Source organism: Notolepis coatsorum (genome assembly GCF_963971535.1).
Source record: "Notolepis coatsorum genome assembly, chromosome: 2".
NCBI lineage: Eukaryota > Metazoa > Chordata > Actinopteri > Aulopiformes > Paralepididae > Notolepis > Notolepis coatsorum.
The window spans coordinates 187,022,765-187,050,246 of NC_140166.1; the positions used below are offsets into that span (position 1 = coordinate 187,022,765).

Genomic DNA, 27,482 nt, shown 5'->3' on the forward strand with positions numbered 1-27,482 from the left:
TGTATGTTTTCCATCTAGGACCACTTTGGACATAAGTGTTAATGCTTTTAAGTGCAATCCCCTGGAGTACAGGGTCATGATACATCAAGGTTATGTATGATACTTGTAATTTTCCTAATAAAATAAAATCAATCAAAGTGTGTTTCCAATCCACACTCCGCGTGTGATATATCTGGCAGGGGGGACGGGTTGGAAATATGTCCAACCACCCACCTCCCCCCCCCCCCCCCCCCCCCCCATTTCACCACAGTACGATAAATGAAGCACAGCTGGAGCGATTGAAGAGGAAAAGAGAGAAGTCACTTTAGCCTGACACGCTGAGATTTTGAATGTGTTTTCGTGGTTGATTGGAGTATGTATGGAAGAGCGCCACATAGGAAGGTAAGGTAAGTAAACAGTGAGGACTTGTCTTCCAGTAAACCCACCCCCGGCCCCCCTGGCCCCTCCTCCCTGTATTTCCTCTCTCTCTGTTGTTTATGCCGCTTTCTTTTCACAACTCCCTTCAGAGAAACCCCTTTCACCCCCCTCTCTAAAACCCTTTCATTATACCCTTTGATATCCTACTCTCTCCCTCTCCCTTTCTCTCTGTCTCTCTCTCTCTCTCTCTTTCTGTCTCTCTCGCTCTCTCTCTCTCTCTCTCTCTCTCTCTCTCTCTCTCTCTCTCTCTTTCTGTCTTCTATCATATTTTTCATTCCTCATTCTGCTCCCTCTTTCCTTGCCCTCTCTTTCTGCCGGAGTGTGCTGACACAGCCATAGTGTGGCCGACACCAGTTTACACAGCTGGTAAAGTGAACCTCTGTCAACTAACATCACACACACATCGCACACACATACACACACACACACACACGCACACACATACACACACACACACACACACACACACACACACACACACACACACACACACACACACACACACACACACACACACACACACACACACACACACACACACACACACACACACACACACACACACACACACACACACACACACATCACACACACACACAGACTTCAAAGCAGGCGACACTATCTATAGCCTACAATCTACACTCACTTACACTCTAAATTGTAATAATGCATTAAAGGGGAACTATTTTACTATTTCTTTCACTATTTGGGCACTTTTACACAATTCCTCTGAGTTTATGGAACACCTCTGTAATTATATATATTTTTTAATTCATTGTTTTGTATTTATAATCAAGTCCTCAAAAACAGCATTTTTCTACCTCAAGATCTCGAGCCGTTTTGAGGCTGGGCTCCTAAACCACTGTGTGGCCTTCGAAGCATCTGGGACATTATCATGCAGCTGAGTCTCTCTGACATCACAAATCATCACATTTTCAGATGACTCAGTTCAGTGAGGGTGAATATTGTGAGAGGAGAATTGGAAGAATGCGCCAATATGAGAATTAGAGACATAGATCATATTAATATAAGTCCACATAGCTAGGAAACAATGCTAAACACTGAAAAAGGCCATTTATAAGATAGTTCCCCTTTAAGAAGAACAAAGATTCAAATTTGAAAGTTGATGTTCCAGAGCGCAAAGAAGACAATTTCCTCAGAAATGACATAAAGAACATGTATTCAATATGTTTTTGTGCATCACAGTGCTAGTCTTTGAGTCACCCTCGTTTTCACTGCTCTACACCGCTCTCTGGTGGCTGAAAAGAGGAATAGCACACACAACAGTAGACTAAAATGTGTTGATTGTGGAGGTATCCCAACAATACCTTAAATCTCACACATTGGTGAGAACCAAGGGTCTAAAGCCCCAACCCCTCTACTCTTAAGACCAGTTTCCCCTTCTCAGTTTCTCCTAGATGGCCAGGATGAGAGCACTCCTCTTAGCCAAAGCTCATTTAACCTACATCTACTTTGTTACTATGTGTTTCACTATTAAACCTATATTGATCATGAAGATCCGTCTACGACTATAATTGATGACTCCGGTTGGTGATAGTTTCACCACACTATCAAACAAGCCATATTAAATGTACAGATCCCAGTACATTCTCTCTCCCATGAAATATATTCTACTGGGTGATGGTTCCATTTCCCATGAGTGGGCCTGAGTTATTGTTGTTACCATAGTACATGGTACGGCCTGCGCCCTTGGTTAACTGACAACAGAACACTCCCTAACAGAGGGGCACACACACACACACACACACACACACACACACGCACGCACACACACACACACACACACACACACACACACACACACACACACACACACACACACACACACACACACACACAGCAGCAGGGTTCTGAAGAGCGCTTGTTGACAGACACTGAACAGTCACTCATTATCAGAGCTTCAGTTCAAGACTCTACAGAGAGGCAGAGCAGACTGATGAACAGGGAAGAAGAGAGGAGGGGAAGAGGCAGTGAAGGAAGGAAGATAGAATAATCCGCGTGAGTGATTTAGCGAAGAGGAATTTTCTCCAGCTTTCCCTTTTATCTTCCTGACTGTGTGGCTGCTCTAGACTAGAGTGTGTCCATGCTTGTGTGTGTGTGTGTGCGTGTGCGTGTGTGTGTGTGTGTGTGTGTGTGTGTGTGTGTGTGTGTGTGTGTGTGTGTGTGTGTGTGTGTGTGTGTGTGTGTGTGTGTGCGTGTGTGTGTGTGGGTGTGTGTGTGTGTGTGTGTGTGTGTGTGTGCGCGTGTGTGTGAGAACGTGTGTGCGGGGGGGGGGTGTGGGGGTGTGCGTGCGTGCGTGTGGGGGTGTGTGTATGGGGCCGTGTGGGGGCGTGTGTCAGTGAGTCAGTTCTCAGGCTAAAGGCTGTGTCCTCACAGAGAGACTGTTAGTCATCCTATTATCTGAAAGAACAACTTCTTCTCTGGTACCACTGAGTCATTTCATCCACTTTTAAACAAAACTCCATTGCGTTACATACTCATCGTATTGCCACCCTCAACAGCAACAGTGTCAGCTAACCCACTGCTCTTTAATAACTGAGATAGTTTCTTCATCATTTACATGAGGCCTGTAAATATCTTTGAATCTGGCTCATACAAATATAATTCCCAGAACAGATGGTCTTCAAAGTTAGCTGATAAATATTCAAATTTCCGTTTTATAAATATTTAATAAAATTTTATTTCAAACGCTTATTTAAACTCAAAAGGAAATTTTACAGTCACACGAGTGTACATTCAGAAATATGCATACAAGCATATTAAATCACACAGCATATAAATTCATAACAATAAGACAAGATGAGGGTAGACCAAAAACTGAGGACAACAAATCAATTAAAAACACTTAAAACTTGATTGATAAAGGTTGGATATCAAGGTTTTAAACTCTGCAATAGAGGGGAGAATCTCAAGCTTTAAGGACTGTTGGAGTTCATTCCATTATTCTAGGGGCATCATAGCAAAATGCAGATGTATCCTGTTTCGATCAGAGGACCGGACCAGCCAGTCACTAGATCGGTTTCCATAGGTTCCAAAATTCCAGGTAGCTTAGAATATGAAGTGTTCTTCTCACACATCAGTCTGAGCTGTGAGGCCAGCAGACCTCTCAGCACCCTTCAGACGAATGATTAAATGTCATTATGGCTATCATTTTCCTCTGTTTATTCATGGCTTTATCAGTTTGTGTTTAGTAGATGTGTTATTATACCTTGTCTTTTCTGCGTGCACACGTTCCTGCTATGTTTGATATGTGTTATATTGTAGGCCTGTTTTTACATTGCTTGCTATCCCATTACTCTTCTGTGTGTACAATTTGTGGTCTGCTTGTTTCTCACATGTAAAGAGACATGTCTAATAAGAATATTAGTATTTGTAGGGCGGCTAGGTGGTGTAGTGGGCAAGGCACTCGCCACCAGTGTGGAGACGCTAGGATTCGCGTGTTCGAATCCAGCTCTCCACATTGTTTTCAGTTTGGCTGGTCGTCCGCAGTAATACACATTGGCCGTATTACGGGGAGGGAAAACTGAAGGGTGGGGATCGAACGTTGTGAACAAGCGACTCCTACAAGTCGGTTGGTGCGCCTGCGCAGCAGAATCAGGAAGTGTCGGGGGCAGCGTGAGCCTCCCACGTGTTACTCCTCACCACTGAGAGATCGAGCTGCGGAGGTGAAAAGATGCGACTGCTGTTACCTCAAGTACCGGAGGGGACTTGTGCTATGTATGACTTAGTCCACATTGCAGCCGGCTTGTGGGAGGCAAGAAACAGCGTTCGTGACAGGGGAGGGGTTGAATTGGATGATACGAAATTGGGATGGGAGAAAATATAGAAAAATGGGAGAAAAAGTGGATAAAAAAAAAAATAATATTAGTATTTGTATTTCGGATGCGTTGTGTATGAAAAGAAAAAATACATCTAATCTAATTCATTCATTAGGTCCATAACCCGTTTGAATATGTGGTTGTGTTTCTGCCAGACATATGATGTGGGAGCAGCAGTGCCCTCAGTGCCCGCACCACGTGGTGACAGGGCGGGACACGGCCGTGCCCTACCCCTGGTTTTGTGAGGCCTTTGGGTTCCCAGTGGGACCAGCGGGCTCCAGGAACCTGCTTCTGTTCTATGAGCTGTGGAGTTCTACTGGGGTTCTGCTGCAGAGTGGACGGGCTTCAGACTGTCCCGTCCGGGGACTCCACCCAGAGAACCTACTGTTCGATCCCCACCAAGGGTCAGTCAGTCAGTCTCTGGGCTTCCCGGTGGATCGGAGGGCCATCGAATCTGCAGCTCAAGACCTTTATTGCACGCCCGTCTCTGCCAACTTCTCTGCGTGCTATCTAATAGAACAGAGATGCTTGAATAAAATAAACACTTTCCAAAACCAAACGACATTGCATTCAGAAGGAACGCTCAATATGATTTATTTTGGCCACATGTTGTGTTGTTTTTGCAGCCTACCCCCTGAGGCGTTCTGTTATTCAAGTTTATTGTGATATGATGATGTGAGACAAGATAAAGACATAATAGGGGGCGGCTGGGTGGCGCAGCGGACGTTGCGCTCGTCACCAACGCAAGAGACACCGGGTTCGAATCCGGCTGTTGGCGTTGCCTCCGGCTTGGGCCGGCCGTCATACTAACTCAATTGGCAGAGTTAGCGGGTGGAAGTCGATGGGTGGTAATCTGGACGTTGTGGACAGCGATTCCTACAGGTCGGTTGGGGGAGGCCTGCACAGCAGAGACAGGAAATGGCGGGGGTAGTGTGAGCCTCCCTGCCACACGTTACACCTCGCCAATGAGAGGCCGCGCTGGCAGGTGAAAAGATGTGACAGGCTGCCTCCTCGTGTATCGGAGGGGACACGTGATGCAAGGCTTCTATCCTCCCTACAACCGGCCAGTGGGGGACATATGCGAGCAACGTTCAAGACAGGGGAGGGGAGAATTGGCACAGCGAAATTGGGATGGGAGAAAAATTGAAAAAGAGGAGAAAAAGTAGATAAAATAAAAGATAAAGACACAATAGATGATGATAGATTACATAATGATTCGAAGCCGTCACAAGGAAATGATTATGTTATGGATATTATCACCGTACCACTGCTCTTTGTGTCTGCCTGTTCAGCATCATACCGTCCACGTCCGTCTGCCCAGGTACCTGTGGTCAGTGCTGGAGGCGTGTGATGATGTCAGCTACGTCCTGCTCTACAGTAACTACACCCCGTGCCAGGAGCCGGCCAGGGGGTGCGCCCGCTCCCTACTGGCCTTCCTGGAGCATCACCCCTGGACACGGCTGGACATGCTTTTCTCCCAGCTCTACCACACCGAGCCTGGCCGGCCACACCACCGGGTCAGTTGGGTCGGGGTCCTTCCATACAACGTGTTTCTCAAAATCTAAGGCTCGGGACCCAAGATGAGTCATAATGAGTAATAATGTTTACACAAGTCTGGGCGTAGTGACCCAAGGTGAGTGATTACATTTTGTATTAATTTCCAGGCCGAACAGGTTTTACGAACCCGTGTCGGACAAGATATGTGATGGTTCACATTCAGTTGCATGACATAGATATGAATGAATGAATGAATGAATGAATGAATGAATGAATGAATGAATGAATGAATGAATGAATGAATGAATGAATGGATGAATTAATGAATTAATGAATGAATGGATGGATGGATGGATGGATGGATGGATGAATGGATGGATGGATGGATGGATGGATGGATGGATGAATTAAAGAGTAATAAACACATGGTCATTTTGCTGTCCTAGTGGTTGATATTTTCACCACTCTGCCCCCCCGATTGGTGATGTCAGACATCTGTCTAGGAAAAGAAAGGGGTACTCTGACATCACAGATTGAAGTGAGTTGAGAAAATATCAACCACTAGGGCAGAAAATAACAGCAACATGGCCACGTGTTTAGTTACTCTCTAACTCATTCAGTGACTGATTGATTTACTCTCACTACTAATCGATTCACCCCACAGGAGAACCAGGCAGGCCTGTGCAGCTTGGCTTCCCTCTGGCCTCGCATCTCCCTAAGCCCCATCTCTGGGGCTGCCTGGGGCTACCTGCTGTGGAGGTTTGTGCAAGATGCACCACCCTCTGTTCTACAGTGCTCCCTACTACCTGGGAGGGTGGAGGCGGACAGAGAGAACGCTGTCCTGATATCAGCCATCACGGGGGTGGGGCCTGTGTTTCTGGATCTGCCTGGAGAGGGTTCACAGCATCAGACACCCATGCAGTCCCTCACTGTGCTGCCTCTACCACGCCTCACCGTCCCTGGCTGGCCGGAAACAGCCACAGCCACTGTCCCACATCCTCTGTTGTCCGTGTGCCAAGCTCCACCACGTCCTGTCAATGTAGTCCGACACATACGGATGCCCCCGCCACGCTCTCTCCCTCCTCCGCCCTCTCCCTCCTCCACCCTCTCTCTCCTCCGCCCTCTCTCTCCTCCACCCTCTCCCTCCTCCGCCCTCTCCCTCCCCCTGGCCTCTCTGCCGCTCCTCGGTCGCCCAGGGGAGATTGTGCAGGTGACAGTGACGGAGGTGGCCGGTGTTAGCCCACTGCAGCACACAGACTCCAAGAGGAGCAGGAAGTCCAAAGGAAGAAAATAGAACAATGGAAGATGCTGCGAAGTTCCCTTTCTTTTGACATAATGTGTTTTCATTTTCAATATCCTGAATTATTTTGATAGTGTCTCTAGAGTGTTTCTGTTATATATAAATTCATATGTCAGAGTTATGAGTTGTTGTCTGTGCCTACAAAGGTGTGTGTGTGGATCAAGAATGTTTAAGGGGGCAGCAGAGAGAGAGAGAGAGATTGCCTGAGTTTTAGAGCAGACGAACAGACGAGGACTGATGAATATTGCATATGTCGCCGTCTCAGCGGAGTGATGTTGTCACACACACACATACACACACACACACACACACACACACACACACACACACACACACACACACACACACACACACACACACACACACACACAGAAACACACACATGCAGCAGGTCAAGCATATATAGGCTAGACAAGACGTCAGTCTAGAAGTCTCCAACTCACAACAACACAAACACATTATTCATAGTGTATTAATACTGCATATCAATATTGAATCTCAATCCCTCCCATTACAGACATACAGCAGCAGGACACTCAGTCAAAAAGAGAAAGAAGCTCACTGCTAATTATTTCTCTCAAGCATACTGTACCAATCAACAATACGTTAGGTGTATGCGAGTTGTGTGTTCTGGTATGTGTGTTCTGGTATGTGTGTGTGTGTGTGTGTGTGTGTGTGTGTGTGTGTGTGTCTGTGTGTGTGTGTGTGTCTGTGTGTGTGTGTGAGAGAGAGAGAGAGAGAGAGAGAGATAGAGAGAGAGAGATGCATGCAGACCTACATACAGCATATAAAACTGTCATAGCGTTTATAGCTATTGTGAAGTACTGACTGACCTTGAACAGCTGCATTGCTGCTCCTCTCCCCAGCATCCCTGTGTGTGTGTGTGTGTGTGCGTGTGTGTGCGTGTGTTCGTGCGTGCGTGTGTGTGTGTGTGTGTGTGTGTGTGTGTGTGTGTGAGAGAGAGAGAGAGAGAGAGAGAGAGAGAGAGAGAGAGAGAGAGAGAGAGAGAGAGAGAGAGAGAGACCATGTGCACATATTTGTGCCTGTACAGTATTCTTGCTGTAAACAGCGACTCCTACAGTTTGGTCGGGGCGCCTGCAGCGCGGATAGGATCTAAGGGGGGTAGTGTGATCCTTCCACACGTTACACCCTCTCAGTGAGAGTCCGCGCTGCCAGGTGAAAAGAAGCAGTTGATTGGCTAGACGTGTGTCGGAGGAAGCACGTGATAACCTCCACTCTCCCAGACCGACTGTGGGGGGTAAGTGCGCAGCGACCAGGAAGGGGATTGGGAATTGGCATAATGACTAACATTGGGATGTGAGAAAATCGGAGGAAAAAGGAGAAAAATAAAAAATAAAAAAAAATAAAAAAATAAAGAATGGACTACGGGTATTGCACTACCACCCCTGCAGGACTTATTATACATTATACAACGGCATGCAAATTTCTCGATTCTGATTGGCTGAAACAGTCCATTTACACGTCTTTATTGGCAACAATCCACGGTCCTGGGCTCAGGACCCGCCCACAACCGAATCACATATCACTCCGCCGGCTCACTCCGGGAGAAAACAAGATCGCGGACAACAAATGGATATGTTGATAGCGCCATAACGACTAAATATGAAGCGATTCTGTCACTGCGAATGTGTTAGTCCTTTAAACAATGTTGGATGATGTAATTGATGGGTCTTGAGTCATTCTAGAACAAAAGAAAAATCGCGATTTGATTGATTGATTAATGTGCATTTTTTTTTCAATTTCTTTTTCCTTCTCTCTGACTGTCAGCGCTAGCTCTAGTCTCCACCCACCGCCACCCCCCCCCCCACACACACACACACACACACACACACACACACCTGTCTGCAACGCGGGTCAGACTGAGAGAGAGCTGGGTGCTGCGCTGTTCTAAGTGAGCATGGCCTATTGAGTTGATTGATTGATTGATTGATTGCTAATTTTATTACTGTACACTTGGTTTCCAACTGGTTAAGTTTAGGCCCTCTACAGTAGGTTTAAAAAAATAAATAAAAAAATAGGGCGAAGAAAACGTTTTTTTCCTATAGGGCAAAGAAAACTTTTTAATTTGTTTTACCTACTTTCTATAGAAGCATCTAAGAATGAAGTTCTATGGAAAGTAGGTCTGCATTCCCTTAACAATTGTGTGTATTGAGCCGTACTGTATTGTACCCATTCTGCATCTGGTAATAAAATTTTCAATCAATCATTCCAATAATACACAGTTGGATGTGTTAGTTGGTTGGATGCACTTCAAGCTGCTTCCACATGAGGCAACTTCTCTCAATCATTCCAATAATACACAGTTGGATGTGTTAGTTGGTTGGATGCACTTCCGATCTGCTTCCACATGGAGGCAAATTGTCTTTTTTGTAGTTGTGGGAACTACTTTTTCTGGCGGATGGTTTTTTCAATAAATCTTCGATTAATGTGTGTTTATTGTATAGAAATAAAGTTGGATGAATGTGGCAGTTGTATAAAAGCTTTACACCACTTGCAGTCGTGATTTGTGAACAATAAACCATGCCTAGGGGGGTCTAACGACCCTCGGCTGCGCCTCGGGCCTAACGACCACCCCTAGGCATGGTTTATTGTTCACAAACCACTCCTGCGCGTGATGTAATGCTTAATTTTATAGGAAGTGCAAATCCAGAGCCTGCAGAATAATGAAGGACCCTCACCACCCCAATAACAGCCTGTTCAAGCTGCTGCGGTCAGACAAGCGCCTCCGTATACACGCAACAAGAACAGAGAGACTAAGGCTCAGCTTCTTCCCTCAGGCCATCAGAACAATGAACACTGATCTCTCCACACACAAGCACACATGAACACACACATACACACACACACAACACAACATTCTGCACTCGCACACACACAAACAGGTCACTTTAAACACACACAAAAATGACACTTTAAAGGAAGGAAAAGGACACTTTAAGAAAATAACTTGTTGTGATTGTTGTATAGTATAGGAGGTAGTAACAGCAAGCATAGCATATTAGGGACATAGAAGAAAAACTGCACATTGTATAGGAATGTACACAGGATCCAGTGCCTTGCGATTTATTAACATGTCTATTTACCATGTCTATTCTAGTTATCTTTTTATTATTATATTGTTTTATTGCACAATCGTAGTGGGCATGGCCAACCGCATTTCACTGTATGCCCTGGTATGTATGTGATGAATAAACTCTTGAATCTTGAATCTTAGTTGGACAATGCCTAGGCTACCCGTCACTGTCCGCTTCCATTCATTGTGCTAAGCTAGGCTAATGTGCAGCCAGATAGCTTTCTGATTAATACTTTTCTATCACTTAACAACATTCAGTTTCTCAATGGCGCTCGGCAGCCTCATAGATCTAAATGTGCACAAAGCCATAACCCAGTTTGAACCATTTCCACCACAAACCACTGTGCAGGAGAGGATGTTTCCAAAGGCAGAGAAGGTGTCATACAGGGCCTCCTTATCAACGGACTTGTCCAGGTTCTTGATGAAGACGTTGCCCACCCCACTCTTCTTCAACGAGGTGTCACACAGTGACCACATGATGCACAGGGGCTGCCTTTAATCACATGAAAGTGCATGGCATCCTTGGCTCACTCAGCATCAGCTGGCTGCTGGGAACTCACGTAGACATGGCCAAGGGATCGACGAGGGATCATGTCCCCCCCAGATGGAGAGAATGGGCCCAGCCAGGCCGAACCTCTCATACAGCTTCAGTGACATCTTGATGCAGGTCTCCCACATAAAGGGAGGCTCCCGGACTAGAACAGTTTTCACAAATAAATCCTCTTTCTTCTTGGTTGTTTTCTTTGTTGCATCAATGTTTAGACGAACTAGAAAGAACCAGGGAGCATAATGAGAGGTCATGTGTTATAAATTCACCGTTCTTAAGCACTGGGAGCAAACTATTGAAGTCTATGGGAGATGCATGGAAAATCACACTAAATACCAACGTTTCTGTGTCATGTGCTCTTTTGACCAAGAAATGCTTTTAATAAAAATTTAAGAACACACATCACAGAATACTGACTTTTCCCAAATGTGCGCATTAGTTTCTTGCTGGTCTCCAAACATTATTATTGGCCCATTGGTGTGTGCTTTGTTGAGCCAGTAATGTCAATATTCACCTTAAAAAGCATACATGGCAAGTAGCCTATTAAGCCTAAGTTTTATTTGTCAGTGATGAATGAATGAATGCTTTGACCTGCCCAGCTGCCCCTGTGGTTCCAAACTATTTAGTCAAAATACCCAGAGTTAGTTAAGTTTAGGGAGAAGTACTACTAGGTTATAATAGGATTCCCATTAGCTGATGACTCACCTGAGGGTCTATTTTCAGCATGTGTCCAATATATAACCCATAGCTCTCTATGATAGCGTGTACAATAATGCTGTATATACCATATATATATTTATTCTCACCACATATATCCACAACTGTATATACATCTGATTAGCATTACACTCAGTAGTACTAATTTGTATATTTTGTACCCAGTTTAATCACCTGTACATAGCTGTTACACTTTACTGTTACATTTGCACTCTGGATGGATACCAAACGTCCTTCCGTTGTACTGTACTTGTGCTGTATAATGACAATAATTTAGAATCTAATCGAATGCATAATCCAATAGACATATCAAACATAACCAGCAGATGGCAGCATAACCCTGTGAACCCAGCTCATCCTAACTTCTCTGAATAGAGAGATAGGCTACATGTGGTCAGAATAATGTAGTTTTTGGACAACGTTGGTCCCAGGGGTCCTTGATGGGCTTCTAGTGAGTCCTCAGCAACAGAAATAGTTTAATTTCACCAGTATTCCATTCACTACAAGTTAACACAATGAGAGAATGTCCAAGAATGACTGAATTTAGGCTTCACTCTCTCAGTTGATTATATCTTGACTGACGTCAATATCCTTCCTGTTTGGCAGTGGAATGGGTTTGGGCTCCTGACTTGGGCTTCCAACTTGTTTTAACTATAATTCAAGACTTCAATGTGATATTTGACATCTTATAACAAGTGAAATGGACAAACAGACAATATGTGTGGATGGGTTTCTGGAATTCCTGAGATTTGGTGGAACCACTCTACCTATTCCTACTCTGCTGTGCTGGCATCAGCCAGCAACTGACAAGAATGTCAATAGCAAGAAGTGATTGTTAGTGGATCCCCTCTGTCCAGGCCTGCTGCTGATAGGAGGCATTCTGCTTCATCCACTGCACGTTGCTGGCTGCCCAAACTACAGAAACTCTGATCAATAATCTGTGAAAAAGACAAGAAGACGATTCTAAAAGATATCAATGAGGAATCCAGACCAGAGCCTAGGATATGCCTAGTCAGATCATATGCAAAGTGATGATTTGGTGTCTGAGAATGTGGTGGTAAAACGCTCAATGCACGCTCAATGGAGAGTTAGGTGGCTGCTACTGGAAGTGTTCTCTGGAATCCCAGAGGATACTGACACAGACTGTGAATCTGCTTTGCAGCAATTTATGACAGTTAAAAATGACACCAGAAACGACCAGAGAGCATAATTTTCTCTCACATTCTCAGAATGGGAACGGTTTCTGAGGGTAGGCCAGGAGGAGCCACTGTGCCTCCATTGGAACATTACAAAGAAAAATACCTTGTTAAAAGCAAGGGCAGGGAACTCAGGAATACATCCTTTGGAATGAACAATCAATTTCCTCCTGAGATAAATGCAAGAAGGAAAATCCTACTGTATATCCAATTATGAAGGAGCACCGGAGACGAAATGCCCATTTGTGACGTACGTGGGTTGGTCATTATCATTATTATCGTATTTGTAACACCATGTAAACATCAGGTTAGTAATAGGTAATGTTTGTTATTTGTATTTGATGTGTGTTACTTTTGTATTGTATTGATTCTAGAGAGTGCTGATTGCCTGATGAGTGGCAGCTGTCGGCAGTCAGCCTCAAGGGACGGGTGGATAAAGCCTGGCATGTGACACACACGCGGGTGGCCTATTGCTCATTAAAAATCGGAGGAGTGCTGCCGAGTGCTTCCGCGTTTTCCCTGATTGGCTGCGACACGCCCCGCGGCAGGCGCGGCAGAGCTTGCGGCATTATGTAGCCGTAATCCGCCATGATTTTCATTCGAAGCTTAGCTCACCTGGCAGCGCTGCGGTCCTGCGATCCTGCGGTCCATTGGTGACAAGTTCGAATCCCATCAATTTTTTTTTTTCTTTTTAACATGTATTCTTTCGCCGGTTAAGGTTAGGCATGGTTAAGGTTAGGCATTGTTTCGGAGTTGGTTAAGGTTAGAAGGGTTAAGTTTAGGCGCTGTTAAGGAGCTGGTTAAGGTTAGAGTTTGTCTTAGAGAATGGCAATATTCTTTCTATGGTTAAGGTTAAGGTTAGGCATGGTTAAGGTTAAGGTTAGGCATTGTTTCGGAGTTGGTTAAGGTTAGAAGGGTTAAGTTTAGGCGCTGTTAAGGAGCTGGTTAAGGTTAGCGTTTGTCTTAGAGAATGGCAATAGACAGCCTATTTCCGCACTGCCGCTCTCTCGCGCTGCCGCGGTGACATGGTCACATTGTCACATTCTTGCACTCCTCCGCTGTTAAAAAGCAACACGCATCCGGGTGCCTCATTGTGTCATTGCCACTGACCAGAATGGAGTGTGGAGGTTGCCTATTTACCACTTTGTGTGGACTGTAATATTATTGTGTTGGCCCTGTTATGCCATTTACCACTGTGTGTGTGGGCAATTATATACTGTGTTGGCCTTATTGCCACTTTGTGGGGAACTTGTACTTTGTGTACGGTTGCTGGGTGGTTCCCAGTGCCAACCTCTGGCTGGTTGGCTGGTGTCTGTGGACACTGTGGTACGTGTGTTTGTCTTGCTGTAATTACCCTGTTTGTTCGCCCCTACCTTTTACCCTGATTGTCTATTGTTGTGGCTTTCATTCCCCTTATTTAAATGAATATCATTTACTTTGGAAAACGTCTTATTATTTCCTCCTACCGGGACCTGTGCTTAAAGCATGCACTGGACGCGCTGGCTTCACAACAGCCCACTCCAGGTATAATTTGTTAGGTCATCAGACCTTTGGTTGTGACACCGTTCCTCATTGATTATTGACAAGTTGTACATAAACAACCAGTTGTATAGGGACTCAAAGGTTACTCCATGGTTCCTCCAAGCCAAGTAGGAAACATGGTACGCTCAATTGATGCGTAATTTCCAAGGAAAGGATTGCATTTAGCACATGTTACTGTTTGCAGCTTGCTTGGATTCAATATGAACAGGAACAGGTAGGCTATGTGGCTTTATATTTTCAAAAAAACATTTGCCTTCAAAAGAGAGATGACCTTTGTGTTGGTCAAGTACAATTAATATGGATACAAATATAGTTGCCACTGCTTATTGGATGTGTTTGGATGTCCTATCTGAACGATCTGTGTAGTAGCATAGATAAAGCAACAGAAGAAAATATGGAGATCCTTTTGGGCGACTTCAATATTAATTGGAGTGATACAAATATTACACATATAATAGAATTGTCAAGGTTAGCTGAGACCTGTAACTTAAAGGTCTTGTCTGAGGTTTACTGAGACCTGTAACTTAAAGGTCTTGTCTGAGGTTTGCTGAGACCTGTAACTTAAAGGTATTGTCTGAGGTTTGCTGAGACCTGTAACTTAAAGCAAATGGTTACAAGTGAAACAAGATTTCCCACCAGAAACAATAAGAATATTGAGATGTGTATTGATTTGATTTGTAGTAGTTTACCAATGCAGTCTTCTGAAGGGTACTCCATTCCTGTGGGTTGGACTGTGGGTTCATAAGGATTTAGCAGAATTGGTGTATCTGAAGGATAAGTTGGGTGATGCCACTGAATGTCATCATGCTCCAGTGATGAAAGGGACTGTGAAGGCACGTCCAGCCCCCTGGGTTGGTGATGAGTTAAGGCTTTTATGGAAAGAAACAAGGCAAAAGTTGTTGCATCAAATGAAAAATTGGCAGAACTATAAAAAGAAAATCCATAATTACGTACTTAAATGAAAATTGAAACAAGAAGGCTTTATCTTACAAGAATGCATTCAGAGATTTAAAAAATGATTCAAAAATAGCCTACATGGAATGTTATATGAGGACTGCTTGGAACATCTGTCTAATCCATCTAATGTTGATGGGCACACTAAAACAAAACCAGATGATGTGGCAAATCATTTTGCAGATTACTTTGTTGCTAAAGTGGATATGTTGAGAGAAAAGGTTATGCTCCATGGGTCCTTCTTCAGTGTAAACAGAGGAGGTGGCTCAAATGTTGGAGGCACTTAGTGATGGAAGATCAGTTGGTAATGACTTTGTAGACAACAAATTACTTCGATTGGCTGCTCAGCAAATAGCAACTCCATTAAATGTCCTGGTCAACAGGTGACTTGAACAGGGACATGTCCCAAAGTTAGCATGCCCACTTTTGTCCCATTCCTAAAGACAATAAGCAACCTTTGATGGTGGACAATAGCCATCCTATAAGCATTCTCCCTGCAATTGGAAAATTGTTGGAAACAAATCTGGCATTACATGTATAATAATGATTTACTGACCATGTATGAAAAAAATTATAATAATAATAACCTTCTTATTGTCATGCACTCTTCCTAATATACTAACATACACTCAACACTGTAGCACTCAAGTCTGAACACTTTGATGAACATTGTTACTCAGCTGATAGAGTTGTACCTTTCCTACTGACTTGTCGTACAAAACTTGTAAGTCGCTTTGGATAAAAGCATCAGCTAAATGACAAAATGTAAATGTATGTATCAACATGCATAGAGAAGTGGATATTCTACTGTTACGGCTCTTGTGGATATGACTGGTAATATCTGTATAATAATAATATAGTTGGGGCGTTATTAATAGATTTTAGTGCATTTGATCTGGTTGATCATGATATATTAGTAGAAAAGCTTTTACATTATGGTTTCCAAGAAAGTACACTCAACAGGGTGAAATCGTACCTAACAGATAGAATGCAGTCTGTGTTCATTAATGTGTAATTTCCCCCACATCTTATAAAGTGTGGTGCACCGCAAGGCAGCTGCTTCGGTTCTCTTCTTTACTTAATTTATACGAATGACTTTTCACATGTGTTAGTCCTGGGGGGTCTGGGGGTCCTGGGGTGGGAGTGGGGGAGGAATAGTCTTTTGTGGTGTCTGTGGTAATATAAATTGTTTTATTTTTAGGTTCTTTATTTATTATTTTTGCGATTCTACTGTCATTATTGTTAGTGTTATTATTGTCCTGTGAAGTTATGTCTATTATTATTATTATTATTATTGTATTGTGTGGTGTCTTGTGTTGTTTTCTATTTCATGTAAAAGAAAAAGGAAAAAGAAAAAGATTTGATCATAAAAAAAACAAATTACTTTTCACATATACTATCCAAGTCCACCACTACAGTATTTACTGATGACATTACTGTGTATTCAGCTGGACTTTCAGCAGCACAAATAGAGGAGGCTCTTCAAATTAACCTACCAAACATTAATTGCTGGGTTTGTAGCAACAAACTTGCCTTGAATCCTGATTTTGTGAGAGGGACCACATTTAACAGATTTCAGTTATTCAACTTCTAGGTATTCACTTAGACAATCATTTATCATGGACTCCTCAACCACTTAGCTGGTTATTTGCCTATGAAAGTCAGGTCAGCTATTGTTCGGGGCAATGCAGAGATTGGTGAGATAGGAGGCTCCAAAAGAAGGGTAAGATGTATGGGGGTAATTGTGTGGTGTAAGATGTATGGGGATAATTGTGTGGTGTACGATGTATGGGGATAATTGTGTGGTGTACGATGTATGGGGGTAATTGCATGTTGTAAGATGTATGGGGGTAATTGTGTGTTGTAAGATGTATGGGGATAATTGCATGTTGTAAGATGTATGGGGTAATTGCATGTTGTAAGATGTATGGGGGTAATTGCATGTTGTACGATGTATGGGGATAATTGTGTGGTGTACGATGTATGGGGGTAATTGCATGTTGTAAGATGTATGGGGGTAATTGTGTGTTGTAAGATGTATGGGGATAATTGCATGTTGTAAGATGTATGGGGTAATTGCATGTTGTAAGATGTATGGGGGTAATTGCATGTTGTACGATGTATGGGGTAATTGCATGTTGTAAGATGTATGGGGTAATTGCATGTTGTAAGATGTATGGGGGTAATTGTGTTGTAAGATGTATGGGGATAATTGTGTGTTGTAAGATGTATGGGGTAATTGCATGTTGTAAGATGTATGGGGTAATTGTGTTGTAAGATGTATGGGGGTAATTGTGTGGTGTAAGATGTATTGGGATAATTGTGGTGTAAGATGTATGGGGGTAATTGTGGTGTAAGATGTATGGGGGTAATTGTGTGTTGTAAGATGTATGAGGATAATTGTGGTGTAAGATGTATGGGGTAATTGTGGTGTAAGATGTATGGGGATAATTGTGTTGTAAGATGTATGGGGGTAATTGTGGTGTAAGATGTATGGGGTAATTGTGGTGTAAGATGTATGGGGATAATTGTGGTGTAAGATGTATGGGGGTAATTGTGGTGTAAGATGTATGGGGGTAATTGTGGTGTAAGATGTATGGGGGTAATTGTGGTGTAAGATGTATGGGGATAATTGTGGTGTAAGATGTATGGGGGTAATTGTGTGTTGTAAGATGTATGAGGATAATTGTGGTGTAAGATGTATGGGGTAATTGTGGTGTAAGATGTATGGGGATAATTGTGTTGTAAGATGTATGGGGGTAATTGTGGTGTAAGATGTATGGGGGTAATTGTGGTGTAAGATGTATGGGGATAATTGTGGTGTAAGATGTATGGGGGTAATTGTGTGTTGTAAGATGTATGAGGATAATTGTGGTGTAAGATGTATGGGGTAATTGTGGTGTAAGATGTATGGGGATAATTGTATTGTAAGATGTATGGGGGTAATTGTGGTGTAAGATGTATGGGGTAATTGTGGTGTAAGATGTATGGGGATAATTGTGTTGTAAGCTGTATGGGGATAATTGTGGTGTAAGATGTATGGGGGTAATTGTGTTGTAAGATGTATGGGGGTAATTGTGGTGTAAGATGTATGGGGGTAATTGTGGTGTAAGATGTATGGGGATAATTGTGGTGTAAGATGTATGGGGGTAATTGTGTGTTGTAAGATGTATGAGGATAATTGTGGTGTAAGATGTATGGGGGTAATTGTGTGTTGTAAGATGTATGAGGATAATTGTGGTGTAAGATGTATGGGGTAATTGTGGTGTAAGATGTATGGGGATAATTGTGTTGTAAGATGCATGGGGTAATTGTGGTGTAAGATGTATGGGGGTAATTGTGTGTTGTAAGATGTATGAGGATAATTGTGGTGTAAGATGTATGGGGTAATTGTGGTGTAAGATGTATGGGGATAATTGTGTTGTAAGATGTATGGGGTAATTGTGGTGTAAGATGTATGGGGTAATTGTGGTGTAAGATGTATGGGGATAATTGTGTTGTAAGATGTATGGGGTAATTGTGGTGTAAGATGTATGGAGATAATTGTGTTGTAAGATGTATGGGGGTAATTGTGTTGTAAGATGTATGGGGTAATTGTGGTGTAAGATGTATGGGGGTAATTGTGTTGTAAGATGTATGGGGATAATTGTGTGGTGTAAGATGTATGAAGATAATTGTGTGGTGTACGATGTATTGGGATAATTGTGTTGTAAGATGTATGAAGATAATTGTGTGGTGTACGATGTATGATGATTATTGTGGGTTGTAATTGTTTACTTTGTTTACAAATGTTGGTTGTTTCGGTTTGTATTTATTAAAGTGATGTTTTTATGTTGAGGACTCTTGAAAGAATAGCCCAGCTGGGCTAAAAGAGATCCTAATAAAATTAAACTAAACTGTTACCATCAGAACTACAGTACAGACATATTATATCTAACCACAATTGTCTCAGATAGGGATCCCTGGGACAACATTTTAACAAATGTAGGACTGTGGTTAAACATGGATCTATTCAGGGGTCGTTGACATGGGAACGTTTGGGAAGCTGTAGATTGCTGTAGATGACAGTATTCCATGCTGTTGTCTGGCCCAGGAAGAGGATCTGTTAAGAAGAGAGGAAAAACAAGCAGGCCTCTTCCCCCCATCTTCTCTCCAGGGCCCTCATTCATCAACGTGTTCTACGCACAGATCTGTGCTTACCCTGTGCGTACGATCATTTCTAAGCAAAGAGTGGGATTCATCAATTTCGATTTGAACTTGACTCCGTGCTTACATCTACGCACAGGTCAGACCAGGCGTACCTGGCGCCCAGTGGTAGAATATATTATTACAACAAGGAAATGAGCTTCTGTGCATAATAACACTGGCATGTTCTGTACGAACCGTAGTTCATTATAGTTCATTGTAAAATAGCAACAGTAGTGTAATTATGGTCAAAACCCTATAAATAGCATTTGGAATAATAGATCTTTCTCTCAGAATGAATGCAGCATGGTTTATATAGCGTTATCGGAATATACGGGGTGTAGGCTACTGACTGACTGCGCTCCGCGTAGCTTGATTGATTGATTGATTGAAAAGTTTATTAACAGATTGCAGAATGGGTACAGTACAGTACAGCTCAGTACATACAATTGTTAATTGGGGATGCAGACCAACTTTCGTCTTGTTTACATCAGGGTCCCCCATTTTCAATTCATCATAAATCATAAAGCTCAACTCGTTATTATTTTGCGCAGACCGCAGAAACACGGGAACGTTTTGATTATATTTAAAAGGCTTTACGTTAAACGAAACAAGTGGAATTTCGAAGCTGTAAGCAGAATACAAGTCATATGAATATAGTGTTCTTCCCCCTTTTTACTGTATAAGAAAGAATAGAAAACGCATTGCAATGACACCAGATAGTGGACAGACTATGTATATGATGGGATTCAAGTTCGCGTTTTTGTTGATCATAGGCATGCTGTCAGAGTATGATATCTTCAAACATTCTAGAACATTTGTCGTCACAGATCATGTCCTAATAGAACATAGGCTATGGCATGGATCGTGATATTGTGTGGACTGTAATTATTACTGTACCGGTACCACCCATTGTGACAACAGCCTTGTGAGTCCCGCACACAAACATGATGGAATTCAAGTTCATGTATTGAAAGGCAGGCTACATCATACATGCAGTGAGATTCATTGTTCTTGTATATGCTCTCTATTATTGTTTATATAGGCTACCCAATACTGACATCAAAATAGATTGTAGTATGCCTCTAGAAATCATATGCAGCAGGTAGAAAATTTACGGGAGATCAATCGCGATTTGGAATAAAATTGAGGAGAACTTTAATCCCTGGGTATTAATCAAACAACACGGGAAAAGGCAGTCATATTCCAGCGCGGTCTTTATTAGCCGACAACAAAATAGATGCCTCTAAAAATCATATAGCCAATCGAACACAACTAATAAAGGCATTCATATTACAGCACGGTTATAATGACACACAACCAACGCCAAACAGTGGTCAACGAACGGTCTTTATTAGTATTTTGAGCTGTCCAGGCAGAATTGCAGAAATGGTCTTAGGGAGCCGTTGATATCTGACATCACCGTTTACAAGTCCGCCTTTTATTTATCCCATAATACGCGATAGTGTCTTCTTGGTTCGACAGCAGTGAACAATCTACGTGGAGTTTCTCAGAGTTCCGCTCGGGTCCGTCCATTATTTCACATCCCATGGGGGGTGTTTCCTCATTTTCATGACCATATATGGATAATCATGCACGAGCATTGACGGTAGAACAAAGTGGTATTCATCAACACGGAGGAGCATAGAGCCTGCGTACGCACCGTGTGATGAATCCCGACTTCCCTGTGCGTACACTAGTTCTACATTCCGTGCTTACGTGTGGAAATAGGTCATGTTCTACGCACACATTGATGAATGAGGGCCTGTATTTTGATAAGACTCAGGTGTCTCATTCTCATATAATCCTGTTATGGATCCTTTGTCGTTTCTCAAACTCTTTCCCCTCAATTTCCCTCTGCTTGTTCTTTTCGCACTAACCTTCAGCCTCTCTCTCTCTCTCTTTTTCTCCCTCCATCTCTCTTTCTCTCTGTCGCTGTATGGTACATGTCTCTAACAGATCCCTGTGCAGACAGGAACCATAAAGTTTTTGAGTAGAATTCCACACAGCAGTTTAAATACACACACACAGACACATACACACACTCACATGCACACAGATACACACACATGAACACATACACACACACACCCACACATAAACACATACACACACGCATACAGACACAGACAAAACACACACGCACTCTCTCTCTCTTCTCTCACACACACAAAGTGAACAAACACAGTCTGTATGTTCCACAATCATCTCGCAACACTGATTCCATTGTGTCGGAGGTTTCAGGTCATTTCACACAAATCATTTCACACTGGCAGGACGATAGATTTGATTTGAGAAGTTGTTCTGAGTTGTGATTGTGTTTGTCACAGAGAGCAGCATTGCTGTCAGAAGGTCATGGGAATGGCCGGGGCAGAGGTTTATGTTTGCTAATCAAATGATTAAACAATAATACACAACCTACGGTACAATCAAGGCTTTGTGCTCTTGTCATGGAGATGCACAATGTGAATTGCAATTTCCCCCTCGTGAAATGTGCTGTATAAACAAGAGATGATTCAATACTTGAAAAGGTCAAGACTGGTGTGATTAATGGTATTTGTTGAGATCAGAGGTTCTGTGTAGAATTGTTAGTAACTGTCTAACTGTACATATGGCTGTTTACACGTAACTGTTTACCTGCATATATAACTGTCTCCACCAGTGACTGTCTAGTTGCATATATATCTGTTCCCACTAGAGGGCGCTCTAGGCGGAACCACCCAGGTACACCACCTTGGGGCAAGTATAAAAGTGAATGTATCCTCCCACTTCCTTCTCTCCCCCATGTCTCTCAGTAAGAGAGGACCTATAGTAACTGCTGCTGAACATGTGAATAAATAAACCACGCCAGTTTGGGCTCAAGATAGAAACCATGCATCTTGACCACATTATTGTCGCCCTATAGCCGAATTCTGTTAACAGTATTACATGATTATGTTATTAATGCTTTGTATTATTAATGACAGCATTGGACACATGTATTTTAGCGCTATACCAGTTATTGTACTGTCTACTGATGTTCAGCTGGGCCTGAGACAAGCAGCAGGGTGAGTGAAAACACAGCAGGGGTGTAAAAAGTACCCACAAATTATACTTAAAGGAAAACTCCAACATTTTGGGAAATTAGCTTATTTGCCATCTACCCTGGAGCTAGACAAGAAGATACATATCCTTTTCTTCTCTGTGCATGCATTAGGCTTAGGGAACAGCCGCTCCGTTAGCGTAGCTTAGCTTCATCACTGGAAGTAGGTCAGACTTGTACCCTGACGTTCCCTACAGTGCCCTACAGTCACGAAATACACTCCAAATACAACTCCAAAACGTTCCTGTAAACATGTTGTGACCTGTGTATTTACCACGTGGAGAAATAAAAAATAATTGAATTAGACAATTACGTTTTCTAAGCAAATATACTCGGATTTTTTTTTTGCCAAACCACTCCTCTCGGGGCGCAGTCAGTGATTTCACGCAACGCAGTGATACTTACTAACGTTACGCCGTGTTTGTTTACATTCTCATTTTATTCAAAGGATCCGAACCGATTGAAGTTTATGGATACCATGACTTAAAATCCTCTTACCTTGACGATTAAAAGCCTCCCCAATTTAGAAAACAGTATTCCCATGGCTGGTGTTGATATGCTGCACGCTAACGGAGCTAACCAACAACCGGACACTCAAGCAGATAACGAGGGTAATAACTTCCGGTCGGGGGGTTCCAAAATAAAAGAGCGACGTCTATAGCAGCAGAAATACGTTTATTTTGTACATTATCTAACGTTAACACGAACCTAAACTAACTTTAGGTTAGTTGTAACGTTAGTTTAGGTTCGTGTTAACATTAGATAATGTACAAAATAAACATATTTCCGCTGCTATAGACGTCGCTCTTTTATTTTGGAACAATGTGTTGCACATGTGAAGAACTATAACTAAAGGAATTGTGTTAACCTTTTAACACGCATGCAAGTTTGAAATAAGGATTTTGAATGGATTTGAAATGGTGTCCTATTTCTATGTATTAATAATGCATTCAATTATAATCAACAGGTCCAGCGTGTCATAATCACGGCGAGAGCCTTCTTCACCCCTCCTCCTTCCACACCATCACGGCGAGAGCCTTCCTCACCCCTCGTCCTTCCGTACCCTTATATGGGCAGCATCCGGCCCCTGCGTTCCCACGCTGTCGGAGGGAGATCAATCAACACGGCTGTGAGGGATTCCCTCATCATCCGACCCCTACTTCAGCGCACGGATCCTGCTCTCCCTCGTCGCAGTGTTAACCTAACTACCTAGGTACGATGACGAACCCTAGCCTTGCTACTCTGTCCTTGTTGAATACCTTGTCCTAATCTTGTTCTCTCTGTGCCCAGGACCACCGCTCCCGAGACACCACCCACCTGGACGCTCCTGTGCTGCACAAGGAATGCACCTGCTCACATCTATTTGCACATTCCTGTTGTCATACCTGTCTGCTTGGTGCCTACAATAAAAACCAACCTAAAACGCTCCATTCTCTCTTCTCCTGTGTTCTGCTCCCGCCACTGCTGCCCTAACACAGCGTGCAGTGAAGCAGAGATATCGACTATACTGTCTACAGCAACTTAGATGAATCCTGGCCTGTGTGTGTGCATATTTGTGTGTTTGTCATTCTCTCACGGTGACATCATCAGTGGCAATACTCTTGGGCCTCCACTTTGGAAAAATCTGCACATGTTCACTCACATGAGAAGCATGCACACACACACACACACACACACACACACACACACACACACACACACACACACACACACACACACACACACACACACACACACACACACACACACACACACACACACACACACACACACACACACACACACACACACACACACACACACACACACACACACACACACACACACACACACACACACACACACACACACACACACACACACACACACACACACACACACACACACACACACACACACACACACACACACACACACACACACACACACACACACACACACACACACACACACACACACACACACACACACACACACACACACACACACACACACACACACACACACACACACACACACACACACACACACACACACACACACACACACACACACACACACACACACACACACACACACACACACACACACACACACACACACACACACACACACACACACACACACACACACACACACACACACACACACACACACACACACACACACACACACACACACACACACACACACACACACACACACACACACACACACACACACACACACACACACACACACACACACACACACACACACACACACACACACACACACACACACACACACACACACACACACACACACACACACACACACACACACACACACACACACACACACACACACACACACACACACACACACACACACACACACACACACACACACACACACACACACACACACACACACACACACACACACACACACACACACACACACACACACACACACACACACACACACACACACACACACACACACACACACAGTTGTTTTCCGACAGCTGTACGGTTATTTTATTCCCTGGGCTGTCCAGTGTTCTTTTTAAATTACCATAATCATTGTTTTATGACAATAGAAACAATAGAAACACATTGATCTGTGAGTTCTCCATACTGCTAATGGCAATATCTGTCTCGCACATGTTGCTTTTGTTGTCTGCTGTAACAGTCTCTTGTTCTCTATGTGTGTGTGCGCGTGTGTGTATGCTAGTGTGTGTGCGTGTATGTGTGTATGCTTGTGTGTGAGTGTGTGTGTGCGTGTGTGCGCACATGCGCATGTTTGTCTTTCTATTGAGCACATAGGGAATAAATAAAGCTGTGGTTCAGGGCATGCTGGCCTTCGTCTTCAATTGTCCTTCCTCTTCTTCCTCTTTTGTCCCCTCCCGTTCACCAGCCAGCCAATAGGAAAGGCGTCTCAGTGCTGCTGCTAGCCAATTGGCCACCAGACAGCCAACGAGAGATGTGATGGCTTGGGTGGAATGGCTGGGTGTGTGAGTGTGTGAGTGTGTGAGTATGTGTGTGTGTGTGTGTGCGTGTGTGTGTGTGTGTGTGTGTGTGTGTGTGTGTGTGTGTGTGTGTGTGCGTGCATGTGTGTGACTGACTGTATGTATGTGTAGAGCTGCCGCGGTATTGATTATTTCCTTACCGCACAAATTTGCAAAATATTTCCTACCGCCGCGGTTTTTACCGCACGCACAAAAAAAAAAAAAAAAAAAAGTTTGAATGCATTTTTTTTTTTAGTAGTAGTAGTCTACTCTTTATAGCATATAGCCTGCCTCTAGTCTAAATGTCTATCTTTAGAGGATGACTTTGCAGCATGAATATTGTTTGGGATTCGGCAAGCACGCATTAGTTATTGAAAGTGAAACACGGATGCGCAGTTCACTCGGTGTCGCGGGCAGGGGTGATTACCCCTAACCCCCCTGACCCTTTCTTATTATTATTACTATAAAGTTACTACTTTATAATAAAGGCATTCGTTTTGTGGCATTGACATTATATAGTTATACGTTCAATAACAGCGTATTTACCGGACCATAGCAAGCAATTCATATCTCAGTTCCTTTCTTTGCTCAGAGCGTGCCGAGTTGTCCCATTCTGCGGTCTGTTAATAAAGTTTTCAATCAGACAAGTGTATAGAACGAAGGGCTTTTATTATAACATTCGTTGCAGACAGTAAAATCATTATGTCTCGTTTAGTACTCCTGAGGCGCGATGTTAGTCCACTCCGGCGGAGAGTTAAAGCTAACGTTATTAGCAGTGTTGTGATGAGCTGACATTCAGGACGTAAAAGCGTGTGACGCGTCTCTCTTCTGACCAATCAGTGGTCTGCAATGTTTCACGTGACTTTTCTGGTACCCAATAGGGTCGCTTGGAACCTCGATAGACGAGTAGGGTATATCTGCAGAGCGCAAGCCCAACGAGAGGAGGGTAATTTATTATTATTATTATAAAAAACAGCGGTGACGCGGTATTCAGCCTACTCTGCGGTGGCCGTGATGTAACAGCGATACCGCGGTAATGCGGTAATCGCGGCAGCTCTATGTATGTGTGTGTGTGTGTGTGTGCGTGTGTGTGTGACTGTATGTGTGTGTGTGTGTGTGTGTGTGCGTGTGTGTGTGTGACTGTATGTGTGTGTGTGTGTGTGTGTGCGTGCGTGTGTGTGACTGTATGTGTGTGTGTGTGTGAGTGTGAGTATTTCAAGTTTTCCTGTGTTCGCATGGTGTCCTCTTGTTCCCACACAGTATGTCCATATTATTAACATGAGTCTCTCTCTCTCTGTCTCAGAGTTCGTCCCGCGAGGCGCGTGCTGCCGGCGGAGGTGAGTCCCCGCTGACACTGTTTTGTGCCACCGGCTGGATGTGGTCCTGCTGGGCGGTCTTGCGGACGTGCTGCCGGTCCCAGTCCGTGTCCACCGCCTCGTCGTCCCAGATAGTGGAGGTCTCGGTGTCGCTGATGTAGCCCGGCTCCCCCGTGTAGTGCGTGGGATAGATGAGCAAGGGCTCCGTGGAGAAGGCCTTCAGGTCCCGGGGCTCGTAGTGAGTCAGGAAGTCCTTACTGAGAGAGAGAGAGAGAGAGAGAGAGAGAGAGAGAGAGAGAGAGAGAGAGAGAGAGAGAGAGAGAGAGAGAGAGAGAGAGAGAGAGAGAGACAGAGACAGAGAGACAGGGAGACAGGGACAGAGAGAGAGAGAGAGAGAGACAGAGAGACAGAGAGACAGAGAGAGAGAGAGAGAGAGAGAGAGGCAGTAAGTCTACATTGTATTTTTACAGATTATTCTACTTCTCTCTTCCTTAGTCCTGTCCACATCTCTCTACCTCACATCTGTGTGTGTGAGAGAAAGATGCACATAATCAGTGGCGAATCCTCATGGAAGCCAACGGAAGCCAGTCCTCCCCATGAAAATATGAATTAATATGAAATATTATATATATATAATATGAAAAGAAAAAAAATTTATTGTTTTTATATATATAGTTTACAATAATAATAAAAAAAATCATTATTTTTCATCTGTGTTATAATTTTTTATTTGTTTTTTTTTTTAAATGTCTCCCTCTTCTCCTTCTTGCTCTCTCTAACACACTGTCAGACTCACTGTGCTCA

At 43.4% G+C, this 27,482-nt stretch overlaps 2 protein-coding genes across 2 annotated transcripts in view; one reads left to right on the top strand and one right to left on the bottom strand.

Annotated features, from left to right (window-relative positions):
- Window positions 1-4,418: 4,418 nt before the first annotated feature.
- On the top strand, window positions 4,419-7,047 carry LOC311223651 (putative C->U-editing enzyme APOBEC-4; the record flags this gene model as incomplete). The annotated part of the gene is made up of 4 exons (XM_084308424.1): window positions 4,419-4,664; window positions 5,549-5,773; window positions 6,418-6,649; window positions 6,950-7,047. 4 exons carry the CDS (start codon window positions 4,419-4,421, stop codon window positions 7,045-7,047), a joined length of 801 nt encoding a protein of 266 aa, XP_084164550.1.
- Window positions 7,048-25,497: 18,450 nt separating this feature from the next.
- The window catches only part of colgalt2b (collagen beta(1-O)galactosyltransferase 2b), a 104,057-nt gene continuing 102,072 nt past the window's right edge, over window positions 25,498-27,482 (bottom strand). The window contains exon 12 of the mRNA XM_084337997.1: window positions 25,498-26,935. Coding sequence (XP_084194123.1) covers window positions 26,662-26,935 — 274 coding nt within the window. The 3' untranslated portion in view covers window positions 25,498-26,661. The remainder of the gene's footprint in view (window positions 26,936-27,482) is intronic.